Source organism: Quercus robur, chromosome 6, assembly GCF_932294415.1.
Source record: "Quercus robur chromosome 6, dhQueRobu3.1, whole genome shotgun sequence".
In the NCBI taxonomy this organism is placed as follows: Eukaryota; Viridiplantae; Streptophyta; class Magnoliopsida; order Fagales; family Fagaceae; genus Quercus; species Quercus robur.
The window spans coordinates 52,368,948-52,389,244 of NC_065539.1; the positions used below are offsets into that span (position 1 = coordinate 52,368,948).

The window sequence follows — 20,297 nt, forward strand, 5'->3', positions numbered from 1 at the left end:
CTCAGAAAATTGGAACCGGTCTATCTGATCCTCTAAGGATGAATGCGAAGAGCCGGACTCCACCTCTGGGATAACTACTGGGGGAAAAGCGTGTTGGGGGGGTAACTGAATTGGAGGCAAGTCTGTATCAGCGAGGAACCCTGGTATGGACACGTCAATCCGTGCTAATCTCGGACTACCGGCCCTTATAGCTTGTCCGGCTTCTACCTGGGCTCGAGTGAGCGGAGTATAATCCAAAATTAAAGGAGCCGACCGTAGTTGTCCGTCCCTGCTAACAAAAATCTCGGACCTCAGGAGGTAATTTAGAGCCGGGACATTGACTAGGCTCAGCCGAGGAGTGGTTCGCTTCTTGTCTGCAAAGGCCGTCAAACGATTTATGTTAGTCCGAGGAGACATGCAATCAAACCAACAAATCTAAAGCAAGTAAAAGAAAAAGGGGTGGAGGAGCTTGAAACCAGAATCCTCCCCTCGGCATCTAATTCTACGACACCCCACCTGGTTTTCCCTCCCTAGTCGGACAGTGAGGGCCGTCAGACCATGGCCCGGAGACGATCAAATGGTCGTCCTTCAGGCCTTTGCTAGACTTCGAAAGGCAAGATATCAACCTCACTGCGTCAACCCTAGACTTTAGATAGTATGTATCGCCGAGCTTATGGCATTCGTAAAGATGAACCACGTCGTGCCATGAGAGGCCGAGGTTCATCTGATCGTTCAGGGTTTCGACACACCCCAGGATCCGGAATACATTAGCGGTGCATTGATGGGGGGCCAACCTATGACCACGCAGATAGTCCCTAGTTATTCTCCCCATCGGAATAGTCATTCCTCCTTCCACGAAGGCTATCATTGGAATTGCGACTTCTTCTGTTCTCCGTTTCATCAAAATGTCCTCCAGATGACAGTACTCTAACCCTACCTCCGGTGGGATACGATACTTCGCCCTGAAGCCCGCCATACCGGCCGGAGAATCTACCAGTTTCTCAAGCCTACCCATCCCCTTTAATCCTAAAAACAACTTGAAGGCAGTATGATTAATGAAGAATAATGGAGAAGAAGCGCGAACTTACGGGTAAGAGGTTCGAAGGAGTCTTCAAGAGAATGGCAGCGGAAGCAAGAACAGACTGAAGGAATAGGCTCTGAGAAGTTCTGAATATTGGAAAGCTCGTCAAAAATGAGAGACGAACGCCCTCAAGACCTATTATACTCGGTAGAAGTCGAACAGACGCGCTCGCGTCTAAGGCATGCGAGACGCTGTCCACCGTAGATCCTGCCTCCAACCGTTGGATTGAGCGAGTGTAAAACCCCAAAAGCTGCGGTTACTTCCCCCTGAGTCACCAACTGCCCACCGCATTAATGAAGCACGTAAAGGCGTGCCTTCCCCCTTCCACGTGTGAAGCAGTGGTTCGCCACGAGCCGTCTAGTGGGTATCAAAATCCCGCCTTTTCTCCTCGGACTCAAAAAAGGCCGGCATTTTGAGGGGCTATTGTGGTGGGTAAAGTCTGTCAGTTGATGTTGGGCCGTAACTCATGTACCAAGCCCAGCCGCGATAAAGAAGAAAAGGCATGGGCGTAGGATATCCCGTCTCAATCATGATGGGCCGGGCCTGCTAAGGGGCGTCCGAGGAGGAACACCTCCTCGGACTCACCCAGTAAGCATCCAATTTGCACCCTATACTTAGCGAAAGGTCGCCCAATACGAAGAAACAATGCGTGACACTCAGGAAGGAGGAGGGGACAATCACAACTGCCGCATTAAATGCCAAGGAACTACTTTTCCAGCCGCATTAATGTGGAAGGGACAGGAACGCAGAATGACCTTGGCCAGTGCAACTCACAGAAAGGAGGGAGGATGACCTATGGGACAGGCACTCGAGTGGAGGATCGGATGACTGACAAGTGTAGGGACATGATCTCAGGATGGATGCTATATAAGGGAAGGAGACCCCCATGGAAAAGGGATCGCAAGCAGAAAGAAGAAAGGATAAAGAAGGAGAAAAGAGAGAGAAGTAGCAGGAACAGCCTCAGGGACCGTTACTCCAAAAGCTCGAAGGAATATCCCTACGTCCAACTGGTTGCATGGCTTGGTCGTAGCTTCGTTTCTCCTGTCAAAGACCTAGTTCTATAACCTGCTCTCTACAAATTCATTGTTGAGGGACTTTTGGGCCAGAATCTCCCACCTGTTGGGCCTGAACCCCAAATTCGTCACCTTACAATAACCATTTAAAAAAAGAAAAAAGAGGAAAAAAAAACTTGCTGCCAATTAAAAAAAAAAAAATTGTAAAAATTTCTTAATACTTTCTTGTTTAAAAAAACACTTTTTAATACTCACTTACTTAGTTTGAAAACCAACAAACAATGTTTTAGAAATTTATTTTTACTATGTTATTCTTAAGTTTTATTTCTACTTAAACTTAGGGTATAGGGATATATTTGAACCACATAAAAGATCAGTTCAAATAAGAGAATCCTGTTATAAATACTATTAATTGCTCAAATAATTGATAAATACGTTCAAATATATAATTGTGTTTTGACATGAGCTCAAATTCTCACTTCCAAATTAGGGATTAACTCAAATAAAAACCAAAGGTTAGAAGAGGCAGAGAAAGAGAACTTGTGATGAGATGGGGAACTTTAAAAACATAACACCAAACACAACCCAAAGTAAAGATATTAAAAAATATAAAAAATTATCAACTTAAAGTGGAGAGAGAGAGAGAGAGAGAGAATCATGGACCGAATAGACCGAAGTGAACTGAAATAGACCAAAGTGGACCGAATAAACCAAGGTGGACCAAAATTGACTAAAACGGACCGAAATGCTACATTGATATGGCTCAATAGGATTGTAACAATAATAAATAATATACTTCATCTTTTAGATTTTATATAGAATATAGATGGTTTATATAAATGAAACTTTGCTTTCAAGATTTTTATAAATGCAATAGATAAGCTTAATTCACTAATGTAATAGATAAGTTTATAATCTTGCCAGATATGTTAAAGGTATCTATATGATTAGTGTGGATGGAAAGTGTTCCATAACAATTCTAAGATGTACTACTACAAACTGATTTGGCCTTTTCATCCTAATAAAATTTATTGAGTTTTCTTTTGAATAAAAAATAAAATAAAAATATCAAAGTTGAAAATAGATATCTCCGTCACACTCTGAATTGGAGTTATCATTTATAATTATACAAATGCTTGGAGAAAAATGTTATTTCGATATACTGAAGAGACTCACCCTTAAAAATAAAATAAAAAGATAAAAAAGAATAAACTGTGATATTAAAATTATGGGGTATTACATATTCCATATGTGTAACAGTATAAGTGTGTAGAAATTACCATAAAATGTGATAGGCGTGTATTTCAGACAGTCTTTTTCTTTAAGTTACACATTTTGGACTTAATATGGTATCTCAGGTTTCAAATAAGATGATAGCATGTTCTTTCTCAAAAAAAAAAAAAAAAAAAAATGATGATAGCATGTTTAAAATCACATGTATATATATGTATCAACCACAAAATTCTAACAATAAGACATCCATTACCATATAAAAAGAAATACTCTGATATGAGATATCATCGCATACATATAACAGACACCAAAACACAAGTCCCATGGTGCCCAACAAATTCTCATCTTGATTAGTAAATTTAATAATTTCAAGTATTATTCACAAAAACCATCAAAATATCACCTACTGTAGAAGTTTCATCCTAAACTCCTGTTTATGGAAGGGAAGACTGTCTTCAGGCGAGTCCAGGTAGCAGCTACTCTTCTTTGGCTCCAGGTTTTGCCAATAGTGCCTCCAAGTTCTTGGTGCGTGTATTGACTGCCTCAATGTTTTTTTCAATCAGTTGCTCTTGCTCAAGGAGGAGATCCAATTTCTCAATCAACATCCGATTTTGGAAGTAGTTGATTGCCAGAGCCATCCCCGCAAAGAGTCTAAATGCACTTAGAGCCATCTGAAACAAAGAGTAACTAACCTTAAACCCACGCAATTCAAATAAACCCTTATGGTACCAGATTAACATTGGATGTACACAGAAAGGAAGATGCATATACCATTCTAAGATTTCCTGATATTTATACATTTAAGATGCACAAAACTGAGACATCCACCAAACGATAAGATAATAGCGTATTTAAAACCGCAGACTCAACCATATAACATCCATTACCATATGACAAGATATACTTGAGATCATCATTATTGCATACATATAACAGACACCAATACACAATTCCCACAAAATCCAAAAAAATCTCATCTTGATTATTAATTTACTAATTTAAAGTAGGATTTGAAAAAATCATCAAGATCCCACATTACACAACCTCATATTAAGCCAAAAGCAGATAAGACCCACTTACAAAAACCCTGAGATATCACCAAAACAACTCCAACCCATTTGCCAAAACTCCCTCATTAAGTCAATTCTAACAATAATAATAAAAACAAGCACATATGCACATATATACATATAAAACAAATTGACACAAGCATTACACTATAAGAAGAATACTTTAGATCATCATCATTGCAGCATATAGTAGACAAGAAAATATCATAAGCACCTACTGTTGGAGTTTGTAAGCAACTTTTTCATAAGCAAAGCTTAGGTTATTAAGAGATAACTTGGATATTATCCCTCAATGACTTGACAATTTGATTCCTTTTTGAATTAGTTGTAACCGCTTGATAATTTGACAACTTGGTATTGGTGTTTTTGTTTTCAGAACAAAGTGAAAACAGTTTTCAAAAAAGATTGCTGAAAAATTGTTTTTAGAGTACTCATAATGCAAAAAAAGTGTGTTTGGACCAAGTTTCTTTAATGTTTTTTCAATACCCAAAACATATAATTGGGTGTTTGGTATGAGGTTGAGTTGTTAAGAAAAAGTTCCACACTTTTTAGTTTTTTCTAACACAACAGTGAATTTTTATCAAAGAGAGAGAGACTCCCAGTATATCCCTACAGCCCGAGTCCCTCTCTTCCTCAAAAAGATCTGGAGCAAGAACAAGCAAGCTGTGTAATTGTTTCAAGGTTATATTTTTATTAACCTTCAAAACTTTCAACGAATTGCACCTACTAACCAGTCTCTCAAGAGCTTCAAAATCGACATATCATTGGCAAAGTTACTTTTTATCATCAATATCATTCTTAAGTATGTCTAGCTCAGTCACATTCCAAACTTTACTATTTAACTTGTAACTAACCATGCACAGCTTCCCAAAATCCAAAAATACAACCCACCCACAGATAAATGTATACGTAAACTTACAAAAATGGCATTTCATCAGTAACTCTAAAATATAAAAATCAATACTTTACAGCCCAAAAGATCATAAAGGAGGGTTTTTTTTTTTTTTTTTTTCTTCACATATATAGGCGCAGATGAAAATGAGGGTTACCGTGAGAGAGAGGCAGAGAGTGAAACCCAAGTGAAGTAGGTTGCCTAGCTAGAAAGAGTTTGGAGTCACAAATGTACACAGGCCACTTGATTTCCTGTATAGAAGAAATCACGGCAAAACAAATAGGAAGAGTGTGAGAGAGAGCCACAGACAGAGAGAGAGAGAGAGAGAAACGGCGGTGAAATACTCACCTTCCTTGCCGTACAAGAATGTTGCTCGTGAAAGAGAGAGACAGTGAGGACTGAGGACTGTGACGAGAGTAAGTATAAATATAGTTGTGCTACAACCACAAAAAATTGCATAATTTTGTACTGTTAGCTAAATTTCTAAATTTCTTTTGTATAAATATAGGCACATGACAAGCCATGACTGATATAAAAATATCTGTAGGTCATGTAGGAATACACCTGCACCAATCACAACTCCTCACATGGTAAGTTGTGGCACAAGATTGTACTATTTTCTGTAATCCCAACATTTTCCATATAAATAACGTGGTAGCTAGCTCACAATAATATTATGTCCGCTTGGGTGGGACTACTAATTTCAAAGAATCAAAAGATTTACAACAATATAAGAAGAGCATTCAAAATTTTCTTTAAAAAAAAAAAAATTGGTAATTAGCATTCAAAACTTTTTTATTTTGTGGGTTTCAGTTAGCTCAACTGGTAAAGTCGCTGATGGTTGTATAAGATATCTGAGGTTTAATCCCCGCTTACACCAAAAACTGATTGGTGTCTTACTCTGATGATAATGAGCTATCATTAAGAGCGGACGCTATAGGTTGAAACTCTCTTAAAAAAAAAAAAACTTTTTTATTTTAGATGCTCATTTTTCAAATTAGCGGACCATCTATTTTACATAATGTTTATTAATTTTTTTTAATTGTTTTTCTTTTTTAGACACAATAACAACTATTTACTTTCAAGATTAGCAAAGAAAGAAAAGTGTTAGTTACACTTTTAGCAACAATAAATATTTACACAATTTTAACTTTGTGTAATGTGGGTAATTTTTTTAATAAAAATATGTAAATGTGACACATTTTTTCTATTATACACCTTGATACTCTATATATATATATATATATATATATATATATATATATACTATATTATTGGGATAAAGTTTGGCTACAAACTTAATTGTAGCGTATTCTCTAAAAAAAAAAAAAAAAAAACTTATTTAGGCTATCATTTTTACTAAAAAAATTAACATGATTATAAATATCTTTTTTAAAATCTAAGCATTGAATTGCATATTCTTTATATTTCTTAACACACATATTAAATTTCATATAAATTAAATGTAATTTATTATTCTATTTATAAAATAACTTTTTGTGTATAATTTTAAATTACAAAAATTTGAAATTTAAATATTTGATTGATGATATAACTATTAATTTTTGTTTATCTGAAAATTTTGTAAACATGGAAAATAAAAGAAGAAAATTTAGTCAAATGATTGATGTGTCAAAAATCACATTTAATAAAAAGGCATTGAGTGGAGTTGTAGCCTTACACTACAACAAAGTTTGTTCCTAAACATTTTCATTATTTTCATTATTATTATTATTACTAGTCGCTAACCCGTGCGATGCACGGGAAAACTATTAAAAAATAATAAAACATGCATATATTAAAAGACAATTTAAAAAAAAAAAAAAAAAAAAAAAACATAAAACTGATGTCACGGGAAATTCAGCCACATAGTAGTAATACATAAATCTCTTAAAACCTAAACCTAAACATAAGGACTAAATATATAAACAAACTAACCTTACAAAAGCTGAATTTTATAAGTTAAAATTTATACCGTGCATTGTAGACCTTGAATGCTTTAGGGCTTCCTACGTCTGGAGAGAGAGAGTTTGCAGAAACCGTGACTTTATATTTCTTAACTTGAGAGAGGGGTAAGGTTGCTAGGGTTTTGTAGATCTTGAATGCTTTAGGGCTTCCTACGTCTGGAGAAAAAGAGAGTTTGCAGAAACCGTGACTTTATATTTCTTAACTTGAGAGAGGGGTCCTACGTCTGGAGAAAGAGAGAGTTTGCAGAAACTGTGACTTTATATTTCTTAATTTGAGAGAGGGGTAAGGTTGCTAGGGTTTTGAGGAGTTATAATTTTTATTTATTTTTTATTTTTTATGCTGACGTGGAAAATTGTGGTGCCAGCAAAAGCTTCGGTTTTATATATATATATAGATTATCCTAGAAAACTATTTTTAGAGTTCTTTATTGATACCTAAATACACGTTTTAAACCCTGTAAATTAATAATAAAAAAAAAAAAAATCGTCCTTTTTTAAGTCCATCCAAATATCCAATTAATAAAGGGGCCGCCACTTCCCTTCTATTCATTTTCACTCTTAGCACTAAAAAATAAAATTATTTAATTATTTAATTATTTCATCATCATCATCACTACCATGCCCATTGCTGTTATTGTCCAGAAATGAACCTTTTTTTTATTTTTTATCATGGGGTTTATTATTTAATGCGCTCCCTCTAGTTCGAAGCTTTCAATTTTCACAAGGGGCAACAAGAATGGTAAAATCAGTTGTCGCCCACCACCTGTTTGATGATTTGCTTCTTTGAACTCACACACACTTTTTTGTTTTTGTTTTTGTAAACTTGGTACGCATCCTTAGTCCACTGTATCATAGCTGTAATCATGACATTTAACTTTTTGAGGAGAAGTATCACCTTCTCATTAGTTGTGAATTCTCATTTTTCTTTGAGGGTGTGTCGTTTTTGCTCCAAGGCCTCCACAACAATTCTTTATAAAGAGACAGAGATAACAACACGTTCAGCACCTTCTTTTAGTTATTCTAGTAGTCTTCATCTCTCTCCATTGTTTACTGATGATAAAGCTCATTCGGGTAGTTATGATATTGAGCTTGTGGATCATGATACGTGGAGAGTTTCATCGGGTTTAGCACAAGCTTGGCAAGGAGTAGATGGTAGTTCTTCATTGGGAACAAATTCTCTTATGGTTGATGAACCAGTTGATTCTTGTTCTCAAGTTGTTGAGTGTGATCAGGACTTCGATGACATTGATAATATGAGAATTCGTGGTAATCTGTTCTATAAACTTGACCGGGATTCCAAGGAATTTGAAGAGTACAATCTTGATTTCCACCGGAGGAAGTCTTCAAATCCAAAGAATGATCGAAAGGAAAGCAAGAAGGCAGCGAAAAAGGATATCCCAAGTGGTAACGTGGCCCCAAGAGTTGAAAAACTTCCTAAGGTAGTAAGCAACAAAATTGTTAAGTCTCCACTTGATGAAATGGATAATGCTTGTGTTGGTAAGAAGAAGCTAAGGACTCCGACTTATAATCAACTTACTGATCCTTACCACGAACCTTTTTGCCTGGACATTTACATATCCAAGGCTTCTGTTCGTGCCTGTGTTGTTCACAGGGTGACAAGTAAGGTTGTTGCTGTGGCACATTCCATTTCTAAAGATATGAAGTTTGACCTGGCTTCGACTAGGAATGTAAATGCTTGTGGTGCTGTGGGGGCTGTTCTGGCTCAGAGGGCATTGGCTGATGATATTCATGATGTGGTTTACACTCCAAGGAAGGGGGACAGATTGGAAGGGAAGCTTCAGATTGTGCTTCAATCTATCATTGATAATGGTGTTAATGTGAAGGTTAAGCTTAAGCAAAAGAGACCCATAGGAGGTGGTCTGTCATCTACACCTTAGAACTTAGAAGCATGGTTGTTCAATTTGTTCTTTATAGCTAGTCTAGTCAGTTGTCAACTGAGTCTCTACTCTTTAATTTTACTTCTTTATTTGAAACTGGCTCTGATTGCTTTCTGATGTGAACTGTTATAGTTTGATCTGACCATCATGAGACAGTTCATAGAAGTGTAGTTTTGTTAACCTCTCTCTGCTCTACAACTAAACACAAGATGAGAGGAATTTAGCGGACCGTGGTTGCATGATTCTGTTGTAGGCTCAGTTATTTTAATTGTTAGGGTGTTCTGTATTGTTTTGCATCACATCTTCTACAATAATTTGGTGTTCTTGGACTTGTTCTTTGTAAAGTATGAATAACAATCAAATCTTTCTTAATTGCGGCCCATACATCGTTACATGGTTTTGAACTTTGATTTCTAATATAATTGCTTTATATATTTTTGTTATCCTATCTGGATAGATCACTAACCATACCATTATCCACATTTCCACCACAATATCAAATACCATAACTTAGTGATATAAGACACTTGTTTTAGCCCATAACATAGAGTAACAGCCGGCCTGATTGATCCAGCTGCATTTTGGCCATGGCCAATTTAACAAGAGCAATGCTTCTTCTTTTTTTTCAGAACTTTTTAAAGTGGTAAGTTGTAATTGGAGTAACTACACTTTCACATAGTCTCATATTATTGACACAACTTTATTATAAGCCAATCAAAATAGATGATATCATCAGTGTAGAAAAAAAATTATGTCCCTAGATTTATTGTTTGAATCAATGCCATATTCGAACAGGATTGAAAACCAAGATGATTGCACATATATTAACTGAAATGCGGCACATAAAATGATTATTATTAGCAAGAAGCACAAACTAACTCAATTCAACAATAAAGAACCAACATCCTCAAACTATATTAAAAACTAACAAAAATCAAAATCATTAGTCATTAGCTGTTGCTAATTGCAAAGAAAGCAGCTCATCCTCAGGAATAGTTCTAATGTGACAATCCGAGCGTGGATAAGCTGCACATAAAAGTGCATAACCTCGCTCCACCACATCATCACTAAGCATACCATCACTCTGATCAACTGAGCCACTCAAAAGCCGAGCTGGGCAAGTCATGCATACCCCAAGCTTGCAGTCATGTGGGACAGACAGGCCAGAGTCAAGTGCCTTGGCTAGAATGGTCTCGTCTGGTTCCACTTCTAGCTGGGTAGTTTGACCCTCGTGCTCAATGACCACTTTGTATGATCGAACAATATGTGAAGAGAGCCGGGATGGTTTGATTTTGTGATGAAATGCAGTAGCAGAAAGCTTGGTGGGGTGGTTGTGTCTTGGTAGAAAGAGTGTAGGAGATGGAGTGAAGTGAAGGGTTGCCATGTTTTTGTTTGAGGAGGAAGCGGAGGGGGTTTGTGTGTTTTTGGAGTGCTAAGGAGGCGTGTGGTGTCTGAGAGGATAAGGTTTTGTCATTTTTTGTTTTTGTTTTTGTTTTTGTTTTTGTTTTTTTTTTTTGTTTTTTTTTTTTTGTTTTGTTTCTTAAGCTTGCAAATAAGTTTTTTACTTTTGCTTCATTTTTCTAAAGTAACAATAAAAAAAGGGCCTTTCAAAACAAAAAAAATAAAATGAAAAGGCTTTGCTTCTAAGTATTTTTAACACATACGGGGAGTATATGAGTGTGAGTTAAAAAAATTTAAAACTTGTGCTGTGTATCCAAGAGTTAGGTCATTTTGGATATACACCACTGTAAATTTCTTTAAAAAATATTTTTTTCCTTTCCCCTCGTGTGTGTTAAAAATACTTAGTATTCTCAAAAGAAAAGTCTTTGCTTCATATTTCCATCTACATTAGTATAATCTGGCTATTAACTTATTACATTTTCGTCTACACTAAAAATTAATTGGTGTCTTATCCAGTGATAAAGAATAATTATTATGAAGTTAACATCATATATATATATATATATATATATATATATATATCCTTTGTCACCTTCTTTGGTAGGGATTGGACTGAAAATTGAATTTTATTATACCAAATAAAATTTGGAGAAACTATAGTATTGCCTGTATTGGTGTCTAAAATTTAAGTCACGTTTTATTTTAATTCTTCAAAATTTAAGAAATTTAAAATATATTATCTGTAGGGATAAGAGCCCAAGATCATATATTAGGCTTTGAACTTTGTTCGAAGATATTGATAGGTTTGAGAAGGAATAAACAGTTATTAGGAGTTCCCAGTTAAAGTCTCATAAGTAGGGGACAAGAGGAGGACGATCCGAGGAGTAACTCCTCCTCGGATATGATGAATGCAACTCAGATATGTATTCCGATAATTAAAGTGACCCTCCAAAAAGCTCCCATGATAAGAATGTGCCTTACAGGCATACTAGAAAGAAGGAAACCCAAAAATATCTAAGGGAAAGCTGCTACCACTGCATTAAATGCACTACAACTACTTTTCTAACTGCATTTATGTAGAGAAGACCTCCAAATAGTGTTGCCTTGGCCACCACAACTCATAGAAAGTTAGAGAGGCTGTCTGATGGGATGAGTACTCAAGTAGGGACTCGGATTATCAACAAGTGTAAGACCAAGATAACTTAAAGAGGGCTATATAATGTGAGAGATCCTCCATGAGAAAAAGATCAGAAAAATAGAGAAAAACACTGTAGTAATTTAAATTATCTTTGTATCCATCTGTAATTAATCTATATAAAGGGGGACCTCCTCGGATTGAAAGTATATTAAAATCAACTCTCTTATTTGTGTTTGAATGTCATTCAAATCAAACCTATCCATTGTTCAATTCATTAGGGCCTAGTTCTTCGACCCACTCTCTACAAATTTATTGTATTGGGCTCATTGGGCCAATATCCCATACGTTTTGGGCTTGGACTGTAAATCGAGACCCTACATTATCAAATTAGTTTAATGTAGCATTATTGCTATAATACATCATCATCATGTGAGTTTATTGAATTTTTCCACATATTATAATGTTAAGATTATCAAATGATTAATTTGGTAAGTTAACAACTTTTTGAAGACTAAATAAGAGTTTTTCAAATTTCAGAAACTAAAATATAATCTTACCTAATTTTTAGGAATGAAATGTATATTTTTGCCATAAAATATTATTGAATGAACAAAGAAGAAGTTGGCAATGGAAGACAAGTTGTGTAGTAAATCAGATGAGCTTCAAAAGATGGAGGACATCCTAAATCAAGAATCATAGTCAGCAAATAAATAAAAACAAAAATCAAAGATCATGTATTTGATAAATTCGAATTCAAATAATAGTTTTTCTTTTTCATGTTACAACTATCATTAGTGGGAGTAATGCTATACTTCTTTCTGAAAAACGAGAAAGGGTGGCTCACAAATATTAGAGGTGAAATTGGTTTAAAAATTGTTTGCCTCCTCATACTTTTTAATTCCCCCAAGGCTTAAATGGATTAATACCAAATTGTGCTTTAGTTGAGGATAATGAATTGCTGAGGAGACGAAGAAAAAATATTCATCAATGGTTTATCCTCATTATTCTTTGAGCATTATGAGGATATAATTGAAGGATTCATGCCGAAACAATTTAGTTATACCTTGATTACTTTGATTCCTAAGGAGGACAAAGCTGCAAAGATGAACCAGTTTAGACAAATTAGTCTTTGCAATATATTCCACTCTACAAGGCTATATCCAAATTCTGGGCAATCGATTATAGTCCCTTCTATAGTTCTACCCAAGTTGTTATCTCAATGGTAAGCAATGTTCATTCCTAGAAGAAAAATATAGGAATAACATAATTGGCCAAGAGATTAGCCATTCCATGGAAAGGAATGAATGAAGAAAAAATAGTGGTAAATAGGTTTGAAGCTTGAGGTGAAAAAAAGCTTATGATAGGCTTGAGTAGCCTTTTCCCTTCTAAGAGATCAAATAATTTGGATTTTCAAAGTAATGAAGTATATGGGTGGACTATAGCGTATATAACAATGCCATCTTTTTCCATCCTACTAAATGAGAGATGATAGTCTTTTTTATATCTTAAAATGAAAGTCTTTTTTATTTCTTAAAACCTATTATAATAAGGAGATCTATATTTCCATTTTTGCTTATTTTATACTCTTAATGTTTATTTGGTACAGTTTATTTGTTTATATTTTTGAAAATATGGTTTTAAAAGCTATATATTGAAAAGGTTGATTTTTTTTTTTTTTTTTTTAAAGTTGTGTTTTCCTCAAAGGTTGGAATTTTTAGTTAATACAAAGTAGAAATTGTAAGGGCTGTTTTTGGATCCTGGGGCATTTGAGAATCTATAGAAAGAAAAAGACTGTAGCACTAAGAACTGTAATTATAATCAAGTTAAGAGAAATATATTAAAGAACTACTCTCTTCGGACTTTGTCGAGGAAGGATTTCTTCGCATAAAACCTATTTTTCTTTGTTTTATTTCCATCTTTAATCCATTGTGAGCGTTGTCCAATTCATTGAAACCTAGTTTTCAACCCACTCTCTACAAATTCTTTGTATTGAGCTTTTTGAGCCTTAAATCCTTTTACCTTTTGAGCCTACATCCAAAAACAGCCCTTACAGAGATCATCAAAAATATCACACACATTCTCACATAAATATTCCACTCACTTCACACAGCCCCATCATGTAAGATATTCCTCAGTGTATGATTTTTTGGGTTTTTTATTTTATTTTTTATTTATTTTTAAGTGTCCAGATACTTTTCCTTATAATTAAAGGCATCAAAGTTCATAGCAAAACTACACATTTTAAATAACATAATACACATTTTCACTCACACATATATCAAAAACACTCAAACTAACTCACCAAACGGCCCTTATTGATTTTTTTTGAGCAAATTAGGATGAGGCTGAAGTAATGAACTTGTTGTCCATGTCATTTATATGAGCTTTGTCAAGTCAAGCCATCAAATTCAAGTGTACTTCAAGGCAAGCCATTCAGAGATATATGACTAAGCTACAAGAAGTTACAGTAAAGAGTCCTGGGTGTGTAGGATGGGGCAAGAGTCTAGAGCAATTAATGTGCTATAGGCTAGGTCTTGACTCTCGAGGTCTCTAGTTGTCTTCCCTTTTACTTCAAGCCACACTGAGAATGGCCTTTGCTGTTGACATGAAAAAAGTGCCAGTTGGTAGATTTATTTAGAAAATAAAACAAAGAATCTAGTTGCCGATTGAAGAAGGCAATCAACTGCAGTATTTGCATTTAACAAGTGTAAAAGTGCCACGCGTGGTTGGTCAAATGTCAGAAGTCCCACATCGTATACACAGAGAAAAGAGAGACACCGGGATGGTATATAAAAAGCCAAGCCAGACCCTTGTCAAATCATACCTTTCTCGGCCTTTTGGCTAAGATCAAGTGTAGTATCTGTTCTTATCAGTTTAATATCTGATATGTGGGTCATCGGCCCGCACGATATTAAATTTATTTCTTGAGGGGGAGAGCCCACCACAGTAGCTTGCTACTGGGGCTCTTACGCGTCGCCCAAGTCATGCACTATTGCTCGGGCCTGGCGCACCCCACCCAATTCTAGTTCAAAAATTAGACGTCCTCTTTTTATAGAGTGATTTGGGTTCTGTAACCGTTTCTTATTCATACTAAGATAACGGTTTACATTAATTCTAACCATTTGGCAGACTGTATCTCTAGCCTTTTTTTTTTTCCTTTTTTTTGTCAAGTGTCTCTAGCCTTTTGAATCTACAATGTTTAGCTTAATTGACAAGGGGTGAGGAAGCAGTTTGATTTAGAGCCCTGTAGTTTAGCGCCATGCTTTAATTTGTAGTTTAGCGCCATGCTTTAATTTGCTCTCCTTTGTTTGGAGAATTATAGTTTATATTCTCTTATCATGTGTGATAACTATCAATTTAAAAAAAAGGAAAAATGGGTACTTGCTGAAAGAACAAAACAAAGAATCTGGATGCCAAGGGACTAAGCTATTATTTTATTTTTTTTGGAGAGAAAGGGACTAAGAAGATATTATATTTATTGCGATAGCATTAAACGAATGTACATGTCAATCTCATCCCACACTGACATTGTGAAAGAAGATGGGAGCAAATGAAGTTTAGGTATTCATGAAAAATTAGATAGAAATTAAAATTATTTTTTGAGGGGTAGAGTCCTCCGCAGTAGCTTATTGCGGGGGCTCCTAAGTGTTGTCCTAAGGGCCTGGCGCTCCCCACCAAATCAAGTCTAATTGTCTAAGTTTATCTAATGATGTAGTTGAAGACTTTAATAAGCTCATAGTCTAATTATAATTATGAAATAATTTAAATATTTTGCCTTTTGGGCAATAGTAAGTTGAAGTGGTTGTATGGAATCAGTTAACTAATCTACATTGTTAACTGGAAGAGATCCTTAATCAAGAGTTATAGTCAGCAAATTAATAAAAACAAAAAACAAAGATCATGTATTTGATAAATTCGAATTCAAATATTAATTTTTCTTTTTCATGTAACAACTATCATTAGTGGGAGTAAAGCTATAGACTTCTTTTTGAGAAATGAGAAAGGGTGGCTCACAAATAGAGATGAAATTGGTTTAAAAATGGTTTAACTAGTATTTTTAATTCCCCCAAGGCTTAAATGGGTCAATTCCCTGTGTTTTTAGTTGAGGATAATGAATTGCTGAAATTGCAATTAACTGTTGAGGAGACTAAGAAAAAAAATATTCAGCAATGGTTTATCCCCATTATTCTTTAAGCATTATTAGGATATAATTTGGAGGATTCTTTCCCAGGCATGAAACAAACATTTCGTGAAACATGGAAAAGGCCATTAAGCTATTACAATTTAAGCTAAACCTCTACACAACTTAGCCTAATACAATTGATTACCGTTAGTTAAACCCAACTAACAACTAAGAAACACTGACTGAAATATACAATTTACTTTTAACAATTTCTCACTTAAGCAGCCTTAGAATTCAAACAGAAAATAATATCCTACCATTCACAGAAAGCAAAACTAATATAATGCTATGCAAATTCAATCTTAAGAGTACAAAAGCAAGTTTGAATATCAAACTAAGCCCCAAAAAAATTTCAATATCAAACTAACAGTTGTGCCTTCATATGTTACGTCTTTCAATTAATGCCTAAGCAAATCACCTCAAAACTCGATTCATTTTTTGGATTTTTATGAGGCTGGAGAAATTTCATCATATTATTCTTACTCCCCAGGGTTTATTTTGTTTTCATGAAATTTGAGCTTTACTAGTTAAAATTCAATTGTACTTCAAGGCCAGCCATTCAGAGATATTACTAAGCTAAAAGAAGTTACAGTGAAGAGTCCTGGGTGTGTAGGGTCAAAACTAGTTGTAGTCTCTTGAGAGTTCTAGTTGTCTTCCCTTTTAGTACAAGCCACACTGTGAATGGCCTTTGCTGCTGATATGAAAAAGTACCAGTTGGAAGAAATAGGATAAAACAAACAATCTAGTTGGCGATTGAAGAAGGCAATCACTTGCAATAGCATTAAACAAGTGTGACTGCCACGCATAGAGATATATATAGGATATACCGCGTTCGCTGTGTTGGTCTTAAAGTCAGAAGTCCCGCATCGTATAGGACAGAAAAGAGAGACACAAAGCTGAGATACAAAGAGCGAAGCCAGACTCAACACAAAGCATACCTTTCTCGGCCTTTTGGCTAAGATCAAGTGTAGTATCTGTTCTTATCAGTTTAATATCTGATATGTGAGCCATCGGCTCACACGATATTAAATTTATTTCTTGAGGGGGAGAGCCCACCACAATAGCTTGCTATTGGGGCTCTTAAGCGTCGCCCAAGCGTTGCACTATAGCTCGGGCCTGGCGCACCCCACCCAATTCTATACCAAGTTTTGCCTAGAAATTCCTTTTCCTACTAAGATGTTGAACCAGGGTCAGGCAATTAGAAGTGTAGGGGCAAATCAGCTATGCTCTAGGATCAAAGTATTGGGGCAAAACCGTAAAGGTATAAAACCACATTGGCAGTGAAAAATGGTTTCTAGTATGTTTGAAGAGATCCAGATATGAAGAGATTGAAAGGCATTGTTAATGTGGACATTAAGGCCTCACAAAGGGTTATAGAAAAGGCTGCGCTTCAAAAGGAAGGTTTCTATATGTAATATGAGGGAGGACTATTGATGTTACAATGTACAACTCCTTAAAAACTTACAAAATAATCATTTAAATGTTCTGTTTTGTTGAATGGTTGATCTATCAGTTTCTGTTAATGTAAAAATTTTTGGGATTCACATACTCTAAGAGAGGGGATGTATATATCCAATGTATGTGATTATTATTGTACACTAGTTGTAGCCCGCGTGATGCATGAAAATATGCGATTATTTTGTAATAAAATATAATATAATTTACTTTTTAAAATTTTCATAAAATCATATATTAGGATTAGTCATCTATAACAAATTATTTTTCTCATAAGATAATTTAATTTTAGATGTATTAAAATATTATATATATATATTGTGAGGCCCAATAATTTATGGGCCAGGCCCACTTACTCATGGGGAGTCCAAAGGCCCAAGCCAAAGAAGGCTATGGCCCAAGCTCAATAATGTAAAGCACAAAATGGCCCGGAGATGCAGCCGAGGACAGTTCAGTCCTTGGCTGACCCAAAGTTCCACCGAGAAGAGGGGCAAAAACGGTATGGGAACAAACTTGAAAGAAAATCTAAAATATCTAGGAAAAGCTGCCCTTACTACCCTTCCCATACAATACTCTGCACCTGATAGAGCCGTATTCTTCGGCTTTATCAACCACTCCCAACGACTTTGGGTTGGGACTGACGGGACAAGTATCAGTCTTGGAAAGGTCGACCCTACACGTGGACGAAGGAAAGTAAACGCAGGCTAGTATAAAAGAAAAAACAAGTAATCTGAATAAGGGGCTGGAAAAAATGGCTAAAAGGGAGGGCCTCCCAGCCCACCTCCAGGAGAAAGACTCCAGGGGTGAAAACACCTTAACCATGTATGTACACCACAAAAAAACCCACCGCCGGGTAACCAAGGCCTAGCCTTTCAAACCCATTCTCTACAAATGATATTGTCTGGACCTTTTTACGTGCGAACCCAACACCATTGCGGTTCGTTGCGAATCGTGTCCTTACATATATATATATATATATATAAAGCTCTTAACCAAACCAACGAGAGATGGAGCTAGAACTTAGAGTTAGGTGGCTGAAGTATAAAAAAAAAATTGTAAAACTCGAAATAAGCATTAATTTAGTATTGACAAACCGTCAATAAAGACAAAGATATAAAATTATTGTTTTCTAATACATTACAATGTAATCATTTATGAAAGGAGAACTCGACATTTTTTTTAACAAAATCATTGAAATCATTTATGATTGAATTTGTACTAATTATTGCAATGTGGTTCCTTTCTCTCCATAGATTCTCACTTTCTCTTCTCTCGATTAGGCTACTTAGCCATTTAGGATTTTATTTTATTTTATTTTTGTTTTGTGTCTTTGATGTGTGCATTTGCTGTTGGGTAAGGGAAAAATTATTTTGTTTAAATTTTTTTTTAAGAGTTGGGTTGTTTGTTTTGGGAAAAATTGGTTGATTGGTTTTTTTTTTTTTTTTTTTTTTAATTACCTTTGCTAAAATATATGTATTTATCAAGTTCTTGATATTGTGTTAATTTATAGTAGAGATCTAGATACTTTGCAGTTGCTTGCATATGATATGTGTATTAATATGGTCTATTGCAAGGGAATTACATTTTCTATATAGAATTGTTGTGGATATAAAATTTGTAATCCCAAGATTATTCTACATTACAAGAAGAAACAACATTCAAATTTCACACAATGCATTTAATGAAAAATTTTGACAATGTCTTCTGGCCGTGGGTGCATTATGATTCATAAATCACATAACAAATTAAAACAACAGTAACTGTGAACAAATACTCGATAAAGTCTAGGAATACAAATTTTTTCATAACTTCTTGTCACAACTATGATGTGGCAGAGTGTAAGTGGCGAAGAAAAAAATTGTGACTTTATGTGAAAGTGAAAAACAGCCGATTATAATTGTGATAAAAATTGTGACTTTTTATTTGGTACTAAAATTACTCCATGTACTTAGCTTCGGGGATCAGTAGAAAGAAGACTATACATCACCGGGTCTCTAGTTTTCCCCTTCGAAACCATGTATTTCCTTAGAATACCTTCCCTTTGGAATCCAGCCTTTTCTAACACCCTCTGGGACCCCACATTTTCAACAGCAGCTAGAGCTTCAAGTCTCTCCAAGTGTGGCCACTAACTAAATATAATATTAGCCACCAGCTTGACTGCTTTAGTTGCAATTTCTTTGGCCTAGAAGTCAGCTTGACTGCTTTAGTTGCAATTTCTTTGCCCCAGTACTTCTGGGCCAAAGCTTAGCCAAGTTCACCTATGCACTCATCATAGCCTGAAAATCTAGTCACTGAAATGGCACCAATGGGTTTGCCATTAAGGCAAATTGCCCTGAACCACGGGTGAGGAATAATCTTATTCTCGATAAAGTTTAGTGCATCTTGTTTGCTAGTGCAAGCGTCCCATTTGCAAAAAAGAGCCACTTCATCATCTGTAGCCCACACCATGAAATCATCTATGTCAGAAAGATACAATGGCCGAAGAGTGATCTCACCAGTGAATTCATTTCCACCTCCTTCCATTGTTACTTCTTGATATTGATTGTGTTTGTAGCAATGGTTTGTAAGAATTTGAGCCTTGCTGAAAGAAAGGAGGTACGTGTGGGGCTTTTATGCACTTGAGAATGTGTGAATGACCACAAGAAAGTTGCTTGGAAATAAATGTGTTATGTCGCAAGACGACGTGGAACAATGCGTGGAACAATGCGATAGAGTAGGAACAAGAAGTGGCTAGAAGATAAGGATACAGTTGCAGCCAGGAATGGCTAGAAGATAAGGAATGACGGATACAGTTGCAGCAAGAAATGGCCATTTGTTGTCATTTGTATTTGAATTATGGATTAGGATTGGGAACCCATCTCGTGATAGCTAGCTAGGACTCTATTTGATAGGATTCGTTATCTAGTTGATCACAAGAAGCAAGAAAAGAAGTTTATGAGCTGAGATAGTGAAGTATGATGCTTATTATTCAGAACTGTAATTCCTCC

At 35.5% G+C, this 20,297-nt stretch overlaps 2 protein-coding genes, 1 long non-coding RNA gene, 2 other non-coding genes and 1 pseudogene across 5 annotated transcripts; 3 read left to right on the top strand and 3 right to left on the bottom strand.

Annotated features, from left to right (window-relative positions):
* Positions 1-3,630: 3,630 nt before the first annotated feature.
* LOC126689759 (uncharacterized) lies at positions 3,631-5,734 on the bottom strand. Its single transcript, XR_007644598.1, has 3 exons — positions 5,617-5,734; positions 5,426-5,519; positions 3,631-3,977 (listed from the first exon to the last, which is right to left on the bottom strand). It is a non-coding gene; the product is annotated as an uncharacterized LOC126689759 (long non-coding RNA).
* Positions 5,735-7,794: 2,060 nt separating this feature from the next.
* LOC126689416 (uncharacterized) lies at positions 7,795-9,505 on the top strand. Its single transcript, XM_050384599.1, has one exon. The coding sequence runs from the start codon at positions 8,099-8,101 to the stop codon at positions 9,131-9,133; it is 1,035 nt and encodes a 344-aa protein (XP_050240556.1). The 5' UTR covers positions 7,795-8,098; the 3' UTR covers positions 9,134-9,505.
* A 452-nt stretch (positions 9,506-9,957) lies between these two features.
* LOC126689417 (ferredoxin C 1, chloroplastic) lies at positions 9,958-10,584 on the bottom strand. The gene has a single exon (XM_050384600.1). It carries the CDS (start codon positions 10,515-10,517, stop codon positions 10,077-10,079), a length of 441 nt encoding a protein of 146 aa, XP_050240557.1. The 5' UTR covers positions 10,518-10,584; the 3' UTR covers positions 9,958-10,076.
* Positions 10,585-14,492: 3,908 nt separating this feature from the next.
* LOC126690655 (U2 spliceosomal RNA) lies at positions 14,493-14,688 on the top strand. The gene has a single exon (XR_007644700.1). It is a non-coding gene; the product is annotated as a U2 spliceosomal RNA (small nuclear RNA).
* A 2,101-nt stretch (positions 14,689-16,789) lies between these two features.
* On the top strand, positions 16,790-16,985 carry LOC126690692 (U2 spliceosomal RNA). The gene has a single exon (XR_007644728.1). It is a non-coding gene; the product is annotated as a U2 spliceosomal RNA (small nuclear RNA).
* A 2,273-nt stretch (positions 16,986-19,258) lies between these two features.
* Positions 19,259-19,833, bottom strand: LOC126689760 (uncharacterized; annotated as a pseudogene).
* Positions 19,834-20,297: the final 464 nt, after the last annotated feature.

Excerpts from the sequence above, each read along its gene's own strand:
- LOC126689416 (XM_050384599.1), top strand. The coding sequence starts at position 8,099 with ATGACATTTAACTTTTTGAGGAGAAGTATCACCTTCTCATTAGTTGTG.
- LOC126689417 (XM_050384600.1), bottom strand. The coding sequence starts at position 10,517 with ATGGCAACCCTTCACTTCACTCCATCTCCTACACTCTTTCTACCAAGA.